We start from the raw sequence: 24,207 nt of genomic DNA, 5'->3' as shown, positions 1-24,207 counted from the left end.
CAGTAAAAAAAGAAAATACATTCTCTGTATCTGGTTGTAGCGCTTTTAGCATAGCTTAGCATACATCATTGAATCAGATTAGACCATTAGCAATATCCTCAGAAATGACCAAAGACTTTATTTATTTTTTTAAAGATTATATTTTTCCTATTTAAAACTTGGAAAATGAAAAGTTGCGATTTTTAGACCGATATAGATAGGAACTATTTTCTCCTTCCTGCTTAATAATCACAGAACTTTGCTGCCGTACCATTCATGCAGCGGTGCGATGATATTACGCAGTGTCTGAAAGTAGTCCTCAGATAGGTAACTTCCAATGCGACCAGCACTAATCTTGTGTAGCTGCAGATAATGCAGAGTTGCAGCCAGCAAATTAGGTAGTGGATTTACCTGTGTGATTTGCCATGATTCTGTGTGGTGTAAAGGGCTGTGATAGTAAGTCGAAGGTGTATTCTACCATCATGTTTCACAGAATACCAACGAAAAACAAGGAACGAATTCAAGAATCAGTGGTTGGTTGCTCTGAACCATAGATATTAAAACACCGGTAGATTCAAACAAGAAATTGCATGTTTGCTCAAAGCATTTGGGACCAGATGACTATTTGAAAAAAAACATGGACATTGTTACCACGGTACGGCGTCTAAAGTATATGGCCAGACAGGGCGAAGTGTATCATCACCCATGGCTGTCAGTATAACATTATCATTTTTTGCTAGCTTGAATGACCAGATTGAAAAAGCCCTGCTTTTGTCTTTAGCTATCTGTGAAATGCAATCACTGAGTGTGGGGGTTTACGTGGCCATTTGGTTTATACAGTATATAATGTTAGTAGTTTTGTTGTAGAGTTCTTAGTGTGTAGTTTAATTAAAATAGAATGTGGAATTGTTGGTATTGTTTATCTACCAAGTTTCTATGGTACAAAATACTATGGCATTAGTGATGTTACGTTCTGTGCTGAGGCTTCGGAGCGTGTCTCCTCCATTGAAAATTTATTTCAATTTATTTATAATTTAAAGTTATTGTGATTTATGAGTGATGTAGATGAAATGAACGTGAAATGAACGTATGCAGAGAAAGAGCAGAGCACGCACACTCTCTCTGTGTTCATAATAAGCACTGTCTTACCATTTCTTTCATGTATTACGTTAGTCAATATCAAAAGGTCGGGAGACCTAATCGATGTCGGACAATTTTTTCCTTGAATTACCGCTGGGTGTGAATTGAATCTTCTCTGACTCACCAGTTCAAATCTTCTTCTTCCTTCTACCCCAGTCTGTTCAGCCACACGTTCTTTTCTTCTTTATATTTAAAACCTCATCTTTAATGTAACTGTTATTCCAGTTCAAATAGATACGGTTCAGGATCTGCACTAAAGTAAATATCTTCTTAATCGTCTCTCACAAACATCTCCATGGTTGCAAGGCATGCTCTCTGTGCAAGCAGGTTGTCACGTTGGTTATGTTGACATAAGTTAGCCTATTTCAGGCGCTGTGTAATATCATTGTGCCGCTGCACCCATGGGATGGCCGCAAAGTTATGTGATCATTATGCAGGAATGAGAAAATAGTTCCTAGTCATAATCGCAACCTTTCATTTTACACAATGTAACAATAGTCAAGTTTTAAATAGGAAAAATATTGAAAGTCTTTGGTAATTTTTTTTGAGCGCGATGCTAATGAATCCAAAAATAATAATGTATGCTAAGCTATGCTAAAAGTGCCAGATACAGAGAACGGCTGAATGGATTCAAAACGGGTAAAACTCATAATTCTAATGGGAAATAAGACTTTTTTTTTAAAAAAAAAGTTGAGTATTCCTTTAAGTTTGGGTTTGTTTTCATTCCTGCTGTTTCCTGTTTAGGCTTGTGCTTTAGTTATTTAAATGTGTATTTGATGAGCTTTTAGTATGAGTAGCCTCATGTATTATTTAGATTACCTTACTGCCTGTGAATTCAAATATTTGCTTGGGTGAATAATAAAGACTTATATCTGAACTGACTGGACCTGTTCTTACAGACAGCCCCAATGGATTCAAGCTAGCTACCTAAGCATTCCCCCTTAAGCCGAAAGTATACTTTTTGTTTGTTTTAATGTATACCCATACACAGGCATTTGACACGTGCACAGTTTTTAGCAATCTCTTGCCACAAGTTACACCCATGTAAATAATACTGCAAAGCAAAAGAAACAAACAAACAAAAAAAGTGCATGCGCGGTTACAAAAATCTGGTGGTGCATGTAAAAGGTGTACTCTTCTGTTGATGAAATCCGCATCATGCAAGCCTGTACTCTGACCCTCGCGTACATGTAAAAAGTGAAGTAGCTATACTTCCCAATTTACTCATTTTCACTTGGCATTTTCCTCTGTTCGTGTATTTCAGGCTCAACTTCCTGTTTGATTTATGCCCATCCTACCTATGTGTTGTCACCCTAATGAGGGCACCCCAGCTATAACTCAGCAAAATGTTTTTCTTTTGACTCATTAGATAAGAAATTCTGTATAATTGTTCTGTCCCTGACCTGTTCCCCATTCACCATTAATTGTAATTTAGGCAAACATAGGAGTGTCCCTTTTCACAGGTTTCAAAAGCAAGCTAAAGTCGTCATATTTGGGTAAACTTAGCGGTGAATGAGAGACTACATTGAATATTAATATTGCAAAAGACCCCACAATAGTGTTTTAACAACTTTAACAAAAAGAGAAAAAATTTAAAAGGATTTATAACGACAGCCAGAAGATAATTTTACCACAGATGCTGACGTAACCCCCCACCACCACCACCACAGCAGCGTAATTTGATGCACATGTATATAATGTAAAAAAAAAAGTAGTGTTATAAATGTACATACGTTGAAAAAATATAAGTATAGTATATAAAAAAAATCATTATTTATAATGCGGATGGCCGTTAATTTAATGCGTCATCCCAGACAGTCTGTGAAAGAGGCCCATGGTCCATCCGGGCGATAGGTGGCAGTAATGCTCTTATGTGTCTGCGATCCGACGTAAAACAAGAAGACGTCACCACTACCGCCATCACAGCGTTGAGTCTTTTGAGGTGAGGCAAGCAGTTCACGGTGCTTTGTATGTTTATACAATTATTTTAAAAACACAGCTGGTTAAAGCAGCATTTTACAGGGTCATTTCTGTACGTTTTTGATCGGGTACAGAGCTTTTTGTGCGTCTTTTCCGCGTTTGCTAACTGAAGTAAACATTTAGCCTAGCAGGAAACGATGTGGTGAACTAACCTTAAATTAATTAAGACCTGAGGCATTATTGTGTTTTTGTATGTTCTTTTGTATGATTGTTTCGATGTTTGAAGCAACATGCTATCGTTACCGAATGCTACTCGATCAAAAGTCAAAGTATGATCTGTGAGGGTGAATAATAGTAATCGATCTTTTCTTTTGTTTGTGGGTTAATCTGTTTTTACCAATAATAATTTCTGACATAAAAGAGGCTTTTCAGTAGCTGTTAAATCCACCACAAGAGATAAATCTGAATATGTAGATAAATGTGAAGAAAGTTTTACATTTAAAACATTTTAATATTACTTTCTTGTGCTGTTTATTTAAAGTCTATTTTTGACTAAAAATGTTGTCTTAAAAAATACAATACCAAGTCAATTGTTTGGTTTTTATGACTGTTTGCAGTGACTGTCATAAATTTAGCGATATTTAGATTTATGCTGTATGGAAGTTATAGTTAATAATATAATATCCCCTATAAGACGCAATAAAAGGGAGTGTCAAAATTAACAGCTGCTGGGTAGCCTCTTCATGTAGAAAATAGGTATGTAGAATATGTGAATTTGTAAATCTAATTTAATAACTTTACTTTTCAATAGATAAAAACAAATTTTTTATTTAATGAAAAATTAAATTTTTTTTTTGTGAATTAATCAAAGCATCAATTTGATAACTGTTTTTTTTGTTTTGTTTTTAGCTGTTCTGTTTCTCCTACCACACAGTGATTTACCAGTAAATGTTGGAATATTCCCATTAGCCCATCGTGAAGAAGATAGTTTGCAAAAGAACATTTGAAAACATGAATGATCCAGAGCCCTGCAGAATAAAGGAGGAAGATACTGAAGAACAAATAGGTTGGTGTTTATTCTTGAATCTTCAATAAAGTTATGATGCTTAAAGCAGTTCCTCATATTCAGTGAATGCAGAAAAAACATACACAAAAAAAAAACTCATAAGAGCTGCGAAATAAGATAATTATCCCTTTTATGCCCAAGTTTAAAATAATCTATCTGAGCTCCAGGTGTGAGTTTAAGTTGACTATTATTGCAGAACGCATCACTTTATTATTTCCATGGTGATGTCATGTCACGTGACCCACCACAGCCATAATAGAGCTGTATGATGTATCGCGGTTGTTTAATTTTCCCTTTTTTGATTCAAAATACTCAATATTTGGAAATATCTGATGTTACGATTGCCAAATACGGGAATGTGTTCTGTCATTTAAGTACTTTTTATAATAATCATGTTAGTTGCACTTTAGAGAATCACATCTGTTGGATTTACAAACATGTAGAAGAATAAATCAAAAATGCTAAATCAAAATAAATGTTTAATCCCTTGCTCTGGGTTTATGTCTTTTGATGTCTACATTATTGTTAGCTATAGCATTTATATTGTAGAGAAGTAGCCAAATAGGAAATATTTTAACATTTTGAATGTTGTTTGTTTTTTAAATGTTGTTTGGCTAATATTAGACAACTATTTTGTCTACTGCAAAGTGGGACCACAACACGACCAGGTATTTGTTATAATATGTAATGTACAAAAGTTGATTGTATATGTATTTTAAGTGTTGTTCTATAAAACCGTACGATTACTTGCTTTTGATACTTTATTTGAACAAAAAATTGCCAAAATTTTATTGTATATGTATTTTAATTGATAAAGGCTGTTATTTGCTTGGGTCTATTTTTATTACCATAAAAAAATCTGATTATTCAATCGTCAAAATAATCTACAGAATAGTTGTGATAAATGACAAGCACAGAGCATGTCCGTCTCTGGCTCAGCAAAAAAATGAGAAAGATCACATGACTTACTTATCACACCAGCGCGATCCAACAAGTCAAATGGTTAAAGCTGCAGTACAGAAAAGTTAATTATTTATTTCATGTTGATATTGCATGTTGATGGTGCATGTGTTTATGAACACATGCACACATGCACCCTTGTTTTTAAAAATATTGCTTATTTTTAAAAACAAAGATAAAATTAAAAATATTGAATTACTCGTATCATGTAATAAGATTTTGGTCATCCAAACCTGTTCAGAAGTGAAAGGTTTGTGATTGATAACATGATTGATAATGTGATCTCTGTAAGGATGTTCACACTGGCATGTAGTTATTATAGCAATAAGAGGAGGGAATGGTTAAAAACCATGGCAGGAACATTCTGGCCAAGTGAATTTTTAAATTTTTTGAAAATAAAAAATAAAACAATGAATAATACGTTCTGTTGTCATATTATTATTATTTTTATTTTTTTACCATGGTATCGATTTAGTATCAGTATCGAGGTATTTTTTTCTGGTATCGTATCGAACTCATAATTTTGGTTTTGTGACTACATTACGTCTGTAACTTATGTTATATAAGTTTTGATGCTTTTTATTCTTAAATAGTAGTTTTCTACGTATAATAAATATCCATTGTTTGTTTCTAATAAAAAAATGTATTAGATCATTTTGAATACTATTTCACATGTTAGATCTTACCTGTCTAAACCATTGTTTTGGGGGGAGGGCTCTGGTAGTGAGCGTAGCCAAAACTTGTCTTCTGTACAATCGTACCATTTTCCAAAATGGAGAGACACGCGTGCTATTATGTGTTGAATGTTGTTGTTGTTTCATTTTTCGTACTCGCTGATACCTGTATATCATTATAATTATTTTTAAATATTGAGTAGAGAAGCCAAAAATATGAATCCCGTTAGTTGGCTTAATTTTATCAAACAGATATTTTCTTCAGTTAATTTAATTCAAATTGCGATAAAATTTATAACGATGGTAAGCTCTAGACATTTTTACTCAATATAAATGAATCTAACAGATAATCACACTGCAGAAATAAACGCAACAGTAGCCAGTCAGCATGCAGCTTTTCGCTTGCACGCCCATTCGACCCTTGAGTTATCCAAAGATGATGAAATTGATAAAACTGTAACATGAATTCAGTTATAAACTCATTTGAACCGTGCCATGTTGACCATTTATCTGCTCAGCTCAAAGTTCAAGCAGAAACGCAAGCTCACTAGACTTGATGCATTTACTCACTGATAGGTCTCGATCACGCAAACTAAATCGAGCTGTGCAATCAATCGCTTGAATTCAGCAAAGAACACATCTCAGTGATTTATATTAGTTTAAAGCCAGATGAAACAGTGCTCAGTGTTACATTTACATTTAATCATTTAGCAGACGCTTTTATCCAAAGCGACTTACAAAAAAGGGGAGAGTAATAGAAGCAACGAAACAGACAAGGCCAACAACCTGTAAGAGCTGTAAGAAATCTCAATTAATTAGCACTATACACAACAATTTTTTATTTTTTTAAGACATCTACAACAAAAACTCACGTAGGCAAAATGCCGAACACTGGATTTTGATAGCTAAGTAATAAGACTCGGCAGCACGAATTGAGATCGGCAGGTCATTCCACCAGGTGGGAACGGTCCAGGAAAATGTCCGTGAGAGCGATTTCATGCCTCTTTGGGATGGGATTTCATGCCGCTCACTCGCAGAACGCAAGCTCATGTTTCCCTCAGAGTCGAAAGCAATGTGTGGTGGTGGCGGTGAGGGGGGTTGTTCTATGTCGGGGTGCTCAAATCCACTCCATGTTTCACTCACAGCAGCTATGCATGAATATTAGGGCTGTAATAAGATTAAAAAAAATATTAGGATGAATATTCTTTGTTACTTATCGTGAAATTAATAAAATGCCATTCATCTCATTTTGTCATGATTTGTTATATCCACACACAAAAAATTTAGATTGAAGGTGATTCTCACAAAACTGTATTTTTTGTAATTTTTCAAGGATCATTGGAGACTCCAAAATGACACCAAATAAAGAGTCCATATAATTCTATTACATAATACATTTATACACGCACCCATGAAAAAAAACATTACATAAAAAAAACTTTACAGAATTAACAGTGTATAGTATGTGCAATGTACAGAGAAACAAAAACAAACAAGATTATCAAGCTGCGATACAGAACGACCACACAGAGATGCTAAAAAACCTCCTAAATCCGGTTTGATTGCAAAAACCTACGATTACTAAACACAACAACGTACACGTGACAAATGGAACATTATTCTTGAATGAAACATACTTACGGTGCGTCACCATCGCTCTTCAGAAACAATTACAGAAAATGACAGAGCTCCTGTTTTAAAGCAAAGCACACACAGGAACGAATAATTCACTAAAAATGAAATCTGAGTATTCTCTGATAACTCTGCTGTGATCAGCCTGGCCATCTTTACATCAGTGCTGTTTTGGACTGTTTTAATGATTTTGATTACTGGATTAGAGTCCTGCAACGGGTCGGGTACCCGCATAAAAGTGGCTAAAACGAGTGGATTGTGACATTCCTAAAATTCACGGGCGGGGATGCAGGCGGATAATTAACTCTTTGCGAATCAGATTAAAGAGTTAGAGAATGGATATTTCCTCCAACTAGTGTTACAGGTGCTGAAGATGAAAAAAAACACATGTACATGAGGGCAGTATCAGGCCTAATATTGGTATTGGTGCATCTTAATTTGAAACCAAATACTCTACTGTACTGCAGCTTTAAAGCAAATCATATATGGGTAACTTTCCAGGAAATTGGGAACAAAATAGGGCCTAGAACTCTTTCCTTTCAAAAACTGAAAGGTTTGAGAAACATTCATACTGATTGCAAACATCAGGAGGTCAGACTAAATATTGTCTGTTTATATTTATTGATATCTGCTTTATGGTTTTTGCTACCATATTACAAAATTGTAACGTTTTAACCTCGACTTGTGACATGTATTATGTTTAACCAAACATAATAGTCCTCAATTTAAAAACATGGAATTTGTCCTGAAAATAATAAATGTGCCCCATTCAAAATAATGCATTGAAATGTTCATAGATTCTACTATGTCAGGGTTAACTTGTCCTTTTCTTTTCATGTTTCTCAGTTAGTTCGTTTTTTCTTGTTTACTGAAAATCAAGCTTTGGAAACTTTTTGTTACTTTCATTTCAGACCTGATAGAAGAGAACAACGAGACTGAAGAACTGATTGAAGAGGTGGAGAAACATGTCAAAACTGAAGAAATATCCTCAAGTCCCTCAATGGATACAAGAGACAAAAGTTTTACTTGCCCTCAGTGTGGGAAGACTTTTTCATGCGAGCAAAATCTAAATCTTCACATTAAATTTCATCGTGGAGGGAAGCCGTACACATGTGATCAGTGTGATAAGATTTTCACAATAAAAGCAAACCTTGACGAACACCGGAAAATCCACACGGAAGAGAAGCCGCACACATGTGATACGTGTGGGAAGTCTTTCGCACAACAAAGAATGCTTGACGAACACAGGAAAATACACAGCTTAGCGAAGCCGTACTCATGTGATCAGTGTGGGAGGAGTTTCCCATATCAAGGAAACCTTAATGATCACATGAGGATCCACACTGGAGAGAAGCCGTATTCATGTGATCAGTGTGGCAAGAGTTTTGCACAAAAAGGAAACCTTAACTTACACGTAAAAATCCACTCTGGGGAAAAGCCGTACAAATGTGATCAGTGTGGTAAGAGTTTCTCACATAAAGGAAACCTTAACGTACACATGAAGATCCACACTGGAGTGATGCTGTACACATATGATCAGTCTACGAACAGTTTCACTCAAATAGGAAACCTTAATGTTCACATGAAAAACCATACTAAAGAGAAGCCGTTCATATGTGATCAGTGTGGGAAGAGTTTCACACATAAAGGAAACCTTAACGTACACATGAAGATCCACACTGGAGAGAAGCCATACACGTGTGTTCAATGTGGGAAGAGTTTCAGACATAAAGGAAACCTTAATGAACACACAAAGAGCCACACTGGAGTGAAGCCGTTCACATGTGATCAGTGTGGGAAGAGTTTTGCACATAAAGCAACCCTTAATGAACACATGTCAATCCACACTGGAGTGAAGCCACATGCATGTGATCGGTGTGGGATGAGTTACGCCCGAAAAGGAGCCCTTAAGGATCACATGAAAACCCACACCGGAGAGAATCTGCACACATGTGACCAGTGTGGAAAGAGTTTCATAAAATCAGGTGTTTATAAAGTACACCTGCTTAGTCATTCTAGAGAAAGAGTATACAACTGTGAACAATGCGGTAAAAAGTTTTTTAGGCCAGATTTTCTGAGGGACCACCGGAAAGTTCATACAAAGGAGAAGCCTTATGTCTGCTATTTGTGTGGAAAGGGTTTCCGTAATGCGACGGCATTAAAAATACACCAGAAAAGACACAGCGGTGTGAAGGATCATGTTTGCACAGAGTGTGGGAAGCGTTTTTTTACAGATGGAGCGCTGAAAGTTCACCAGACCGTTCACTCTACAGAAACACCTTACAAGTGTTCACACTGTGACAAGAGATTCAAACGGTCAGAATATCGCAGAATACATGAGAAAATCCACAGTGGAGAAAAGCCGTATCACTGCAATCCATGTGGAAAGAGTTTCACTCATTTATCTACTCTAATCGGTCATAAAAAGAAAATGCATTCCTGAAATTACAGTAAGTAGTAAGTAGTTCAAGTTCTGATCCCTATACTTCCAGATGTGTTGCTGTGTAGTGCTGCATTAATGATTTTAATAATAGATTAACCCAATTATTAGAATGATTAATCAACTGCTCGTTGATTATTTCAGATTAATTAGTAGGCTTTGATTATTCAGCTTTTGCAGTAAGTTAAAATATTGAGTTTTACCTATTCTAACTAATAAATAAAATATTGATAACACTTTAGGCTTTGAGATTAATAATTAGCTTTTACCTTTTAACCTTTTAATAAACTTTGAGTAAACAATTTTCACAATTGCTAAGACACTAAACCCCAGTCACTGAACCAAATTCTCAGTGGCCTAAACCAATTTTTCGGATAAATCCCTCTTTTTTGCAAAACCATAAACAGGTTCAGGCAGTTGGACACTATTTGGAAATCTCATGCACTTTTTGATAAACTTTAAACATTCTCACTTAATAAAACGTCTTGCATTTGTGTTGATGAATGCAACAGGCAAAAATGAACTAAAACAAAGTTGTCGTCGTTTACAGACAACGACTCAAATTCGTTCACACTTGTTTTTTATGATATAATAAAACAAACTACGAAATATAAGCCGGATCAGAGTGCAAAGGTGCACTGAATGTTGATTCGAACAATGGATGGAAACAATCTGAGAGGGAGAGGAGGACGAATATGTAATAGAAGGTGGATGAAGATGAGAAATAAAAAGTGTGGAGTGTTCTTGAGGCTGGATCCGTCAGGGTTTTTCCCTTTGCTTGGCAAGAGATGATATTTCTTGTGATGTGGACAGTCATTACAATACTATACCTGCAGTATATAAAGTATACAATATAGTCACCATACTCTGTTGTGATTCCTTTTTACGTAATTGCAAAATTTTCTGTGACGTTATGGATGCTGTTCTCCATTTTTTTATGAAGTGTCTATATTATTGACTGATGTATGATTTGAAAGTGTTGTTTGACTTTGAGTACAGATGAAATGGTTTTAAAGTGACTGTAAAAAAAACAATTAAGTGTACATCCTTTTTATTTCCTTGTTTTTATATATGGTTTAAGTTTGTAATCATTTATAATCATTAGTCATTTTCTTTTCCATTTAATCATTTAAAGATTTTTTTTAGCATTAAATCATGTTATTATTGCTATGCCATTTTATGGTTTTATATTACTGATCATTTCTTATTTCCTTGCTCTTGCAATGCTGGCTGTTGTTGTTTAATCTTATGATTGTGTGGTTTGCAAGATATAAGAGAATGTCTCCATTTCAAGGTGTTTATGTCACAAGACAATGTTGTGAAACAGTAATTTTCCATTGTTTTTTCTTTGATATAATAACACTTGTTGGATCTGTACTTGTCGGACTAAGTCTAAGCATTGAGACATTGACATTCAGAGGAAGTCCGAGCATTGAAACGTATGCAACTAAGATTATTCAATAAACTCAGCTCTTTGTATTATCACTTTCTGCTTCTGCTCTTCTCTGTCAAATTCTCCGGCTGATAAAAGACTGTTAATAGAGTTTTGGGTACCAGACAAGGCTTTCTGTTGACATGTTTTACTGCTTTGGACACCTTTTTTGTGTGTGTGTGTGTGTGTGTGTGTGTGTGTGTGTGTGTGTGTGAAGCTATTAATTCACAACATGTCCTATCTAATAATACCTTATTATAGTGTTAAGTTAATTAAAACATTGCGGAGCATGATCAAGCTTTAATCTAATCAAATCAAACTTTTACTTTACCTAGATAACACAAAAACCTACATAACACAAACCAAACAAACAACAACAACGACAAAAGCATAAACATATACTTCAAAGTGTTGAAGAGACAATAACAGCGCTAAAGCTTCTTTTTCAATAGTGCTATAATGCAGCTGATGTTTTAAAAACTTCTTTGAGAAGTAACACACGGGATGATCCATACTGTGCTCGTCGTCTTGCAGGAGCGCAGCACCAGCTCCGTTAGCACTGGCATCCACTTCGATCTAAAAAAGGCAATGAAAATCTCGGCTCTGTCAACACAGGGGTGCTATAAACTTAACTGAATCAAAAGCGGTTTGACAAGTCTGAGTCCATAGGAAATCTTGAGTTTTACTCAGCAAATTTGTAAGAGGCAAAACGATATCTGAAAAATTTCAGCCGAATCCACGGTAATAACCCACCATGCCTAAAAACAGTCTCAGTTCTCTTTTAGTTTTTGGCACTGGGAATTCTAGAATCGCTTGCACTTTAGCAGAAACTGGGCGAACTTGTCCCTGACTAACCTGTTTTCCTAGGTAAGTTACCATAGCTTTACCAAATTCGCATTTTGCGAGGTTAACTGTAAGTGAAGCCTTTTGTAAACGGTCAAAGACAGTGTAAATGGTTTCCAAATGCTCATCCCAGGTGGAGGAATAAATCAAAATATCGTCCAAATATGCCTCACAACTTGAAACACCAAATAATACAGAATTCATAAGGCGTTGAAATGTTACCGGGGCATTTCGAAGGCCGAAAGCAATCACAGTATATTGTAGTAGGTAGTCAGGAGTGACAATTGCGGAAATTTCGGCAGCCCTTGGTGTTAAGGGTACCTGCCAGTAACCCTTAAGTAGGTCCAACTTAGTAACGAACATGGCCGAGCCGACTTTGTCCACACAGTCCTCCATCAGAGGGAGGGGAAACTAATCAGCTTTTGTGACTGCATTAACCCGTCGATAATCAGTGCAGAAACGAACTGAACCATCACTTTTGGGAACAAGAAGACAAGGTGAACTCCATGGACTATTACTGGGAACAGCGAAACCATTATCAAGAAGATACTTAATCTCAGATTGCATTAATTCATGCTTAGTTGGATTTAAACGATAAGCATGTTGCTTAATCGGAGAATGATCGCCTACCTCAATGTCGTGATAAGCAGCAGTAGTACAAGAGGGCACATCTGAGAACAGAGCAGGATGAACCTGAATTAACTCACATACATCACTTTGAGATGTGTCAGATAGATGTGACAGAAAAGATACTAAATCTGTCAAAATTTGTGAATTCTGCAATCGCACACCCGTCACAGGAATATTTCGTAAAGTCAACCCATCCTCGTCTGGACAATATGTTGAATGCACAGGAACAGAAGCAACGGGGACAATAGGATTTTTAGACTTTTTGTCATCGTCTCGCGTCACATACGGTTTCAACATATTAATATTGTAGGAGCCAAAATATGATGTTCTTGTGTTGACCACAGAGTGGCGCTGTTGGTACAAGATTGCTGTGTATATAGGTATGCTGCCTTTATGATGGAGGCAGGTGTTTTGACCCGGAAGGGAAAAAAGGTTTTGACCGCAATAGCGGTGAACGTTTAAGGACACTGTATTTCTGTATCAAATGTACTGAGTACTCAATGAGACATTTATTCACGGTGTTTGGAGTTGATGGGACCTATAAAGTGGTGATGTGATGCAAAGAAAGAATAGCCTTTCTTGTGTTTATGGATGAACTATAAACAACGTAACGCCAAGTGAGTCAACCTAGTTTCTCCGGGACCAAAACATCTCAGTAGCTTTAAGTATTAGATTTAGCTTCTACAAATATGACACACTCGAGTCTTCCTCTTCCTGTCAGGAGTATATATCACATAGTCCATTTCACTAACCTTTGATTTGACAACATAAGGACCATGGTAACGTGCTTGCAACGCAGATCCCAAAATTGGGAGTAAAACTAAAACTTTTTCACCTTCATGAAAACAGCGAAGAACAGTGTCTTGATCAAAATGGGCTTTCATTTTTGCCTGGGTAGACTACAATGACATACGAGCCAGATTACAAACTTTATGCAACCGCTCACGGAAGGAGCTCACATAATCCAACACATAAGTTGAAGGAGATTCCTTAGACATCCACTTTTCCTTCAAAAGCTTAAGTGAACCTCGGACAGTGTGTCCAAACTTTGGACACTGATCTTTGGGATTCAGCCCAGCAGATTTAGTCTTTGGACTCCAAAGACTAAATCTGCTGGACTGAATCCCAAAGATTCTTGTGTGGTTAAACGTATCGCAAATCACAAGAGCCGTAAACCCTCATCCGCATTTGTATGTTTGTATGAAATACGTTTGTATGTTTTCGTGATACCTAAATGACCAGAAAAATTATGATCATGAGCCAAATTCAACACTTGAGAACGCGAATTAACAGGTACCACAATCTGATAAACTGAATTACATTCGGATTCACTGACACTTGATGACCACTTCCGCATTAATAATCCATCATCCCAAAAATAAGCACTGGCTCTCTCATCTAAATCGTCTTTTCCCACCGCTGACATACGGCAACGAGAAAGAGAAACATCCTGCTGTTGTTCAGTGATAACTGTCTCTCTGTCAATGAACAATGACAGATCAACTTCAGCACTCGAATACATAGACAGTGGTTTAGAGCGTTTTAACTCAGGAACGTCAGCCGACTTGCGAGACTCATCGATATTAACAGTCAAATTCAGAAAGCTATCGGAAAGACCTACCACGTCTCCGAACCTACGAGCTCGCCGACTGGAAGTGGAAGGGATGGTTTTAAACCCTCATCAATTACTACGGTCCAATCCCCACAGGAAGAGGTGGACCTTACCGCAACTGGAAGTCCTACATAACACAAAAACACAAAGCAAACAAACAACAACGACAAAAGCATAAACGTAAATATATAAATAAACGGAATTACACATAATTCCGTAACAGTTAATTATAAGATTTAAAAGCTAGCGCCAGCTGGAGCACACTTAGCTTGTGTAAAAAAAAAAAAAAAAAACTTTTGTTCACAAAGCACTGTATATAAGAGCTTGATTTGTTTTTGCCAAAAGTATGATCAATAATATCCGAAGCTTAATTCGCCTGGAAACCTCATTATTTAGTATTTTTAGTATATTACAATGCACTAGCATTATGTTTTTTTTATTCAATGTTGAAAAAAAAAGGTTTATTCAATGTTAAAGGAACTTTATGTAAGAAATGTATTTAAAATAATCCGTTACAAAATGTTGTTCTGCTTGCATGTTCAGCAGGAAGCTGAATAAAAGTCTTTAACACTTTTTCTTCATGGTTGTGCTTAGAACATCTAGATAGTCTACAAATTATGACATATTACCCAATGCAGATGTAAGATACTATCATGTAGCATTTCAACTGGCTGCCTATTCACTTCTTTTCTTTTCTTTTCTTTTCTTTTCTTTTCTTTTCTCTCTGCAACAACTTGTGCAGCTCTGGTGGATTCCATGCCCAGGAGGATTAAGGCACAAAATATTTTCACACAAAATATTGACATTTTGTATACAATTTTGACATGTTCACTTAAGGTATAGTCACTTTTGTTGTCAGCTATTTTGACAATGATGTCTGTATGTTAAGTTATTTTCAGAATACAATAAATATAATATATCCAAGCTTTATTCCTATAGTATTGTCCCTTAAAGAGATATTGCATCGTTTCTGAATTGTTTCTGGGGTGTATTCACTTTTTTAAGATAGTGTAAGTTTTGCACTCCACCAAGAAACTTTTGTAAGTGAAGGTTTCCCATCTTCATGTCCCTTTAGAGGGCTCCATGTCATTCTACTTCAGAATCAGCATCAGAATACACCATTCATTTCTAGTTATATTTGAAAGTCATGAAGTAGTCTAATCTAATTGGTGTTGGGACTTTTAGTCTCTTCACTCTGCGTGCATATTTGCAACACCCCCTGAGAGTAGGGATGGCTGACACGAAACTGACATTTTGACGCTGTGTCGAGATCCCGAAGCGCAGATGTTTCGAAACACTGCTCCGAACTGTTACTCGAAACACCCATGTCACGTGACTGCCACTAAATGAAGCTTCAAAGTGTTTTTTCAGCTGCATTTATAGCAGTATTTTCCTTCATTTGTATGTAGTTTGCTAAAAAATATTTGTGCATGCCAGCAACAAGTGTCCCTTGTGAGACAATTTTTTTTTTCAAAGGCTGGAGAAATTATATGTAAAAAAGTCGACTAAGTCTTTCAACAGCAGAGCAATTAATATTTTTGAATAAAAATGTTATGTAACAAATGTGATACATTGTGGCTTTATTTATATTGTTAATCTTCATTTTTTATGACAAAAACAAACAAAAAACCATTAGTTTTTAACATAAAGTTATTCACAATGAGGAGGCTACAGGTTACAAAACAAAGTAGTTGTCAGACAGATGTTAAAAATATATATATATATATTTTTTTTTAAACATAGAGCACTGTCAAGGTTATTTCAGATCAATAGCCTACATGCAAGTGACCACTATGTAGCATCATGGAGACGGGTGTCGGGTGTTGTTTCGGGGCACATTTGTTTCAACTGTTTCAGCTACACAAAGCCTCGGTCTACCCAAAACTACCTGTGAGCTATTTTAGGCATTCAAGACCTATCTACTTGAATTGGGGAATCCTGAAATCTAAAATACTGCTTGCTGATCATGGACAGGAGGCAAGCTGTCGCTGCACTCTGGATGGGTACAGGAGACAACACTAAATTCTTTAAATCATTTTAAAAAATATATATATATATAACTACATTTAGACAAAATTAACTGTTGGATTTCTAGTCTATTATTTTGGTATGTTCAACTTAAACAATCAAGTAAATGATATTCAGATATTTTATTAAGTTAATAAATACTGTGATATTTACTAAGCCAGTCAATTTTTTTAGTGTTTGCGTTCTGCTGCGTTCATTTGGCTACCTACAAACACATACGGTAATAAATATGTATGTAAAAAACATTCCACATGAATACACAAGAGCACAAACACCTCGGTGAGTTTAATCGTGGATCACAGTTCATATCCAAGCGCGTTTCAAGTTTGATAAATGAAATCTCGTAAGAAGAAATTAAACCGTAAATATTAGAATTTCAATTTTAAATTTGTAGGCTTACTATCAAATAAAATTATAAGTTTTTTTTGTTATATTTATATCATGTCATACCAAACTTTTGGTTAAGATTAATCTTGCGTTATAGGCTATTTTTTATATTTCTTTTTAAAAAATTCTGTCATGACTGTAAATCGGTTGAGGCATACTGAAACTACTCGGTTACTCTTCACATTATGTCAGCAATGCCATAGGCTGCTATTTTAATTGTTTATAAAAAAAATGTAATGTACCATAAGTTTGTATTGCAATTAATCTTATATGTCATTCATACTATGACAAGGAAAATAAAAACTGCTCTAAAGAGAACTAAAGGGTCCATTCAACACCCTACATTATTTTCAGATATCTACAGATGTATTTTAGATATCTTTAAAATTGATGAATTATTAATTATTATTATTATAAAGAATTATTATTAATTTAAAAAATTGATGGATTAAAGAAATCTTAAATGTGATTAGGACTAGTCAAACACCAGTTAGAGATAGCCTATCTCTAATTATAGTTTTACTAGTAATAATTTAGTTAGAGATATCTCTGATTTAATTATCACTAGTAAAATTGTAATTTTAAGATATCTCTAATCAGAATTAAGCCTAGTATACAATCAATTATAAATATCTTTAATTACAATTTCTACTAGTCAAAACTCATTTGAAGATATCCAGAAATATTTTCCAATGGAAGTCAATGGATGAATATGACTAGTAAAAATAGCATTATATATCTTCAATGTATATTATGACTAGTCAAAATGACATTGTACTGTATCTTCAATAAATATTATGACTAGTCCTAATCACATTGTTGATATCTTAATTCCAATTACGACTAGTCAAAATTGCAGAAAAGATATCTGGAATACGAGTTTTGTCTAGTCAAACCTAAATTATGACTAGTACAACCATTGGTATTTAATGCTAAAACGGCTTGCCATAGTATCCGACACATCTGCATTTCGCTCGCGAAAGTTTTTTGACATAGGCCTACGTCAGCATCCCTTTTAGCCTCTAACCCCAAAAAAAATCACTCACCTGCCGGTAACTTTAGTGGGCCTAATCCTAAAGACCTTGATTACCTTCAGGTGTGTTTGTTTAATGTTGGCGCTGAACTCTGCAGGACACCACAGGATCAACTTTCCCCAGTCACTCCTTACACTGTGTGAACTGTTTTATTCACAAGGTTAGCTCATAATGTGATGTCAAGTTAGCAATGAGACAGCAAAGAAAGTATGGATAAGTGGATTTGGTAAATGAACAGAGACAATTGAAAGTAAGCATTACTGAATTACATTTAAGTCCTTTTGATGCTCAGTCATCATATTTTACTCATTCCCTGAATCGCTTTAATGTTAGAAATTAAAAAATGTAGCTGCTGTCTCTTGATATTTTTGCAAACAGGTTGATTTTTGGTACCGTGACGTCTTATTCCAACGTGCAGCTTACATTATTTGAACCTAATAATGCCTTACAAAAGGTTTGATCTGGTAATATAACTTCGTGTACATTTGTAAAAACGTTTGTGTTTACTGGAAAGATTTGGTGTGATGATAATAAAAAAATCTGTTTCTATTGCAAACAATTATAATGCCAGATCTCTATTGTAAGGCTTGTATTAACAGCTGCTAAAGAGAGTTTATTTCATGTCAATGGTTCTTCTTTTCTCATTCATTATGTTAATGCTTTCATATGCAGATCACCCTTAAACCGCCACTTAAAGAAATTTTCACTGGCGTCAACAGGCCACTTTTGATATTTACAAAGTGATAAACCTGTTTTATGTAAAAAAAAACAAAAACAAAAGCTACCAACTAAAAAAAAAGCATTAAATGGATAGTTCACCCAAAAATGAAAATTGTCATAATTTACTCCCCTTCAAGTTGTTTGCTTAACACTGGTAGTCAATGGCTGCCAAGATCTGCTTGGTCACAGACATTCTTCCAAATATATTTGTTTGCGTTCAGCAGGACAAAGAAATTCATAAAGGTTTGGAACAACATGAGTGAGTAAATGATGACAGAACTTTCATTTTTGGGTGAACTATAAAAAAGAAACTATATAAAAAAAAAAATTAATCTAAACTAGGGCTGCGCAATATATTGAAATTATCGAAATATCGCAATATGCATATCGCCACGGCACGCAATATCTGAATGATTTTAATAGGCTACTTCAACATTTTGAAAAAGTTAGGTCGAAGCTTTGACGCATAGCAGAGAATACACGGCACACAACTTTTACTTACGTAACTTGCTTGATATTAAAACAAGTTATTAAACACAACTTGCAGTCTTGCGCTGTCTGACACACACAGTGATCAGTGCACAAATGTGCACAAGTCGCCTCGCTGAAAGTGTCTGTGTCTGCATTACATTTGCAATTAAATTTTTTGTTTGTTTACATTGATGTTAAAATTTTAGTGTCAGATTTGTGACATAAATCTGCTGGTCACTTTCAGAAGTTGTAGCGACGCTTTCTTTTCCCAGAAATAATGTGAAACTCATAAATGGTATCATTCTCAGTTTTTAATTTCTTTTAATGGATTTTACACAATAATTGCAATATCGTATCGAATATCGCATTATTTAACAAGGTATCGCATTTTTCTTCAATATCGCACAGCCCTAATCTAAACAGGTTATTTGTTGCCTACTATTTTTTTTTATTCTGGTATTTATTTATGTTTTTACACTTGTTAATTTGGTAGAGACAAATAAATTAAGATTGATAAAAATGTTACAAATACATTAATTCACTTACATAATGAATTCAAACATAAATTCATAAAACAGAGAAACATGAAATGGGAATTGGTATGAAAACAAACTCTGTAACTTCACATTTTAATAGATGAACATAAAATGTTTGTGATATGGTGAAAACATCAATTTGATCATGTATTTTTCAATTCTGGCAGATCTGCTCCTCCTACCACACAATGATTAATCTTCAGAGAAGCTCCTCCCACAGCAGTTCACCAATAAATGCTGGATTATTCCCATCAGCTTCTGAGTGAAGACGGAGCTGAGCAGTGAGGAGAACGTGACTGATCCAGAACCCTGCAGGATGGAACCTGAAGATACTGAAGAACAAAGAGGTTGGTGTTTATTCTTGATTCCTCACCAGATTTAGGCCCCGTCCACACGAAGCCAGAGCTTTCCCAATCCGATCTTTTTTTTTCCTCGTTTCAAGAAATATCTGTGTCCACACGAGATTACCGAAACCAACTAAAAACAATGTAGTTTGCATGCCAGGCCAGTGTGTGGCGCTGTAATTCTTCCACAGAAATACACTAAAAACGGAGATAGTGTTGTTGCTAGAAGGGGTATAGCAGTGGTCGGAGGTGAGGCAAAATTTCACAATAAAATAACAATAAATATATTTGCTACTTAACAGATGTGTTTTATTAACGCCTACACCTACCCCAACCCAAAACATACCCTTACAATAATGTAGATACGTTAATTAAATGACGCAATCTTGATGTGCGCATGCCCAGTGCCCGTAGTTGTAACTCTTTCACCGTGTTAAGCCGGGTGTACACTGTGCGATTTTGGCCATGATTTGGCTGTCTGGGACAAATTTAGCAAATCCTAAAAGATTCCTCTGATCCTAGGCTAAAATCTGACGTCTTTGGTCGTTAGTTTGACATGTTCACCGGCAGCCGATTAATGAGCGCTGCGATCAAATTTTACCTCAGACGAAATTCTGGCAGTGTCAGAAGATTTGGCACACAATCCTGCAGTGTGACTTCTCCTACGACGACAGTCAAATATCTCCGTTTTTCAAGACAAACTATGACCAAAACGAGTGCTAGAGATTTCTTTGTAGCCTCCATTTCAGTCCCACGAGTAATGCATCTCACTGTCACTGAACGCGTCATTCATTGATGATATAAAACTCCGGGTGAGTTTTCTTGCGCGCGTCCGTTTTTAGCTCGCCTTCACTATCGTGCAGTCTGACATTAATGTCAACTGAGATCTTACAGTGTGACATGGCGATCATGTTCGTACAGTCTGACAAGGGACATTCGCGAAGGATTTTGAAAAATCGCACAGTGTGCAGGACCCATTAGAGGTAGTGTGATGACATCACCGTTTCAGAAAATATACGAATTCGCTGTACACACGAAAACAGAAGATTGCCGTTTTCAGATTTATGCACTTTGGGATCCGGTTTCAGAAAATATCCGTGTGGACCCCACGGTACAAAATACGGTACAAAATTTATACGTATACAGCTAAACTCGTCTCCGTGTGGACGGGGCCTTAGTGGTTGTAGTAAAACAATCATATAATAATAAAATAACTGTGAAAGGACACAACATTGATAAAGTAACAAAATTGAGCACCCCCCCCCCCCAAAAAAAACAAAAAAAAAAAAAAAACAAAAAAAAACAAACTGATATTCTTTTATTTCTAACAAATCAGTGAAAATATGTTTAAGAAATATTTATATTGATTGTCAGGAACTATCCGAGTGGTTTTATTTTACATTTATTTATTCACAAATTTTGCAGCCATGTTACTAAACCTTATTACATGAATTGAAAATATTTTACAATCACATGACTGATTTTATTAATTATAGATATTATAAATATTAATATAGACATAAACATAATATCAAAATCAAACAAAATATTCTATCAAATAAATAAACTGCATACTTTAGCATAATTTACATTAATTAAGCCAATTATAATTTATAGTGAAATTAAATTATCTTAAAATACAAACGTTACTTCTTTCTGCTGTTACACCAGGGCTCGCTTTTTTCAGGGTTCATGTCCTTTCCCTTTATATTTCTCTTTTTTTTTATGATTTACTGAAAATTAAAGCTTTTTCCTTTCATTTTAGACTTGATGGTGGAGAGTGAAGAACAGAGTGAAACAGAAAAGAAACCCAATCGTGTCAAAACTGGAAATAAATCTTTGAGTCACTCACACACTGTGAAAGAACCCAACAAATCTTTCACCTGCCCAGAGTGTGGAACGAGTTACTCACAAAAAAGCAGCCTGAAGAGACACATGAGAATCCACACCGGAGAGAAGCCGTACTCATGCGATCAGTGCGGGGAGAGTTTCAGACATGCAAACAGTCTTAAAGGGCATTTGGATTCTCATTCTGGAGAAAGACCATATAACTGTGATCAGTGCGGTAAAGATTTTATTTGGGCAAGTTCTCTAAAGGACCACCTGAATATTCATACAAAGGAGAAACCTCATTTGTGTTCTTTGTGTGGAAAGAGCTTTAGTCAGATGGTTCTTTTAAAAAAACACCAGAAAAGACACAGCGCTGTGAAGAATCACGTGTGCCTTGATTGTGGGAAGACCTTTGTTAGAGATGCTGAACTGAAGATGCACCAGAGAGTTCACACTGGAGAAAAACCATACACATGTTCACACTGTGACAAGAGATTCAGTCATCCATCATCCTTGAAAAAACATGAGAGGATCCACACTGGAGAGAAGCCGTATGCATGTGATCAGTGTTGGAAGATTTTTACGCAAAAAGAAGCCCTTACGGATCACATGAGAATCCACACTGGAGAGAAGCCACACACGTGTGAACAATGCGGGAAGAGTTTCACACAAAAACAAAGTCTTAAAATTCATATGAAATTTCATAGTGGTGTGAAGCCGCATACATGTGATCAGTGTGGGAAGAGTTTCACAATAAAAGGATCTCTTAAGGAACACATGAAGATCCACACTGGAGAGAAGCCGCACACATGCGATCAGTGTGGGAAGAGCTTTGCAAGGTTGGCCACCCTAAAATTACATATGCGTTCTCATTCTGAAGAAAGACCATTTAACTGTGATCAGTGTGGTAAAAACTTTCTTTGGGCAAAATCCTTGCAGAACCACCTGAAAATTCACATAAAAGAGAAACCTCACACGTGTTCTTTGTGTGGAAAGAGTTTTAGTCTGCTGAGTACTTTTAAAATACACCAGAAAAGACACAGTGCTGTGAAGAATCATTTGTGCTTTGATTGTGGGAGGACCTTTTTTACAGATGGTGAACTGAAGTTGCACCAAAAAATTCACACTGGAGGAAAACCTTACAAGTGTTCATATTGTGACGAGAGATTCAGTAAGCCAGGAACTCTGAAAGCACATGAGAAGACCCACACTGGAGGGAAGCCGTGATGTGGGAAGAGTTTCAAACAATTATCTTCTCTACTGATGCATAGAATAAAAAAATTGTCTAAAATCATGGTGTAAAGTATTCATGTTGTGATCCAGCATTTTTAACACTGCATCCTCATCAAACCCCATCCAAATGCTGAGCAATGAAATCTCTCTTTTCCATATACATCAGGACAAAGAAACAACATCCAAAGTTTAATGGGATGCTATTACTTTTTACTTTTTTTTGTTGTATTTTCACTAATTAATCCTTGAATAAACTTGTTATTCATTTTATCAACAACTTTTGATTGTCCAGTTTTATTGTGTGTTGATTCTAAAAATCCCCTGAATGGAGACGTTCAGGAAAAATGGGAGAAAACAAATTAATTGCTTGTTTAGTTATAGAAGTTTTGCACTCCCCAAGAAACTTTCGCAAGTGAAGGTTTTCTATCTCCATGTCCCTTTTGTGGGTTCTAGTACGGTGCATTTACCATGGCAACAGTAGTTTCCATAACCTTAACGCAAAATGCTATTTTATTTTCACTTTTTTGTAATTTTCTATATTTTTGATGAACGTGATGGCTCATACCAATTTACTAACTTTATTGTATTTTTGCAGAAATAGTTTGAGACACTTTTTAACTGTACCTTATACTCTTGACATCAGTGATATTCTTACAATTATGTGGGAAATAAAATGGAAAGCCAAACCAGTTGAGAATTAAAGTTAAGTGTATTAAGGCTCTATATACATGTTTGTCAGCTCCTCATTGGCTATATTCAATTAGGTATATTATATAATATATATATTATATTAGGTCTTAGGTACTCGATACTCATGTCATCTTCTCAGGCAAACAAAAAACAAATGGCTGAAATCACAGCATGTAGTTTGTTTCAGCACGTTCAAGTTTGATGTTCCTTATCAAAAAGGTTTTTGGTCTGTTGATCACTTAATGGACGAATATAGGAGTGTTAACTTTCAGAGATTCTTGTACTAAATACAACTAATATTGCAAACGCAAACCATTTTAAGCAGGTTTTAAATGTAATTCCAAACAGTTTATTAAAACACACCTGTGTTAACTTGCCAGATGAATCATGTGAACTCCCATCCCTCCTCTTCAATGGATCTGGAATGACCTCATGACAATCCTCCAAAACAAACATACACTGTAAAAAATTATTTCGAAAAAAAGTTACCTGGTTGCCTCAAAATTTTGAGTTCATTGAAATTAAAATGTTGAGTTAATACAATGAAAATTTTTTGAGCTTCGACAACCTTTATTAAAATATTATTAAAAGATTTTGTAAGCATAT

At 35.6% G+C, this 24,207-nt stretch overlaps 2 protein-coding genes across 3 annotated transcripts; both read left to right on the top strand.

Annotated features, from left to right (window-relative positions):
• The first annotated feature begins 2,992 nt into the window (after nt 1–2,992).
• LOC137040151 (zinc finger protein 658B-like) lies at nt 2,993–11,296 on the top strand. The gene is made up of 3 exons (XM_067415572.1): nt 2,993–3,061; nt 3,949–4,105; nt 8,283–11,296. Exons 2-3 carry the CDS (start codon nt 4,051–4,053, stop codon nt 9,812–9,814), a joined length of 1,587 nt encoding a protein of 528 aa, XP_067271673.1. The 5' UTR covers nt 2,993–3,061; nt 3,949–4,050; the 3' UTR covers nt 9,815–11,296.
• A 6,420-nt stretch (nt 11,297–17,716) lies between these two features.
• blf (bloody fingers) lies at nt 17,717–23,159 on the top strand. Of its 2 annotated transcripts, none has more exons than XM_067415581.1 (3): nt 17,717–17,937; nt 19,672–19,851; nt 21,614–23,159. In XM_067415581.1, exons 2-3 carry the CDS (start codon nt 19,821–19,823, stop codon nt 22,903–22,905), a joined length of 1,323 nt encoding a protein of 440 aa, XP_067271682.1. In that variant the 5' UTR covers nt 17,717–17,937; nt 19,672–19,820; the 3' UTR covers nt 22,906–23,159. The 2 variants fall into 2 exon arrangements, with proteins under 2 accessions (XP_067271682.1, XP_067271681.1); XM_067415580.1 differs by having other exon boundaries at nt 17,717–18,027.
• Nucleotides 23,160–24,207: the final 1,048 nt, after the last annotated feature.

The sequence above is a fragment of the Pseudorasbora parva genome, chromosome 14, assembly GCF_024679245.1.
Source record: "Pseudorasbora parva isolate DD20220531a chromosome 14, ASM2467924v1, whole genome shotgun sequence".
NCBI lineage: Eukaryota > Metazoa > Chordata > Actinopteri > Cypriniformes > Gobionidae > Pseudorasbora > Pseudorasbora parva.
Note: the sequence above shows the minus strand (reverse complement) of the source record. Positions and strands in the feature narration are given on the sequence as shown.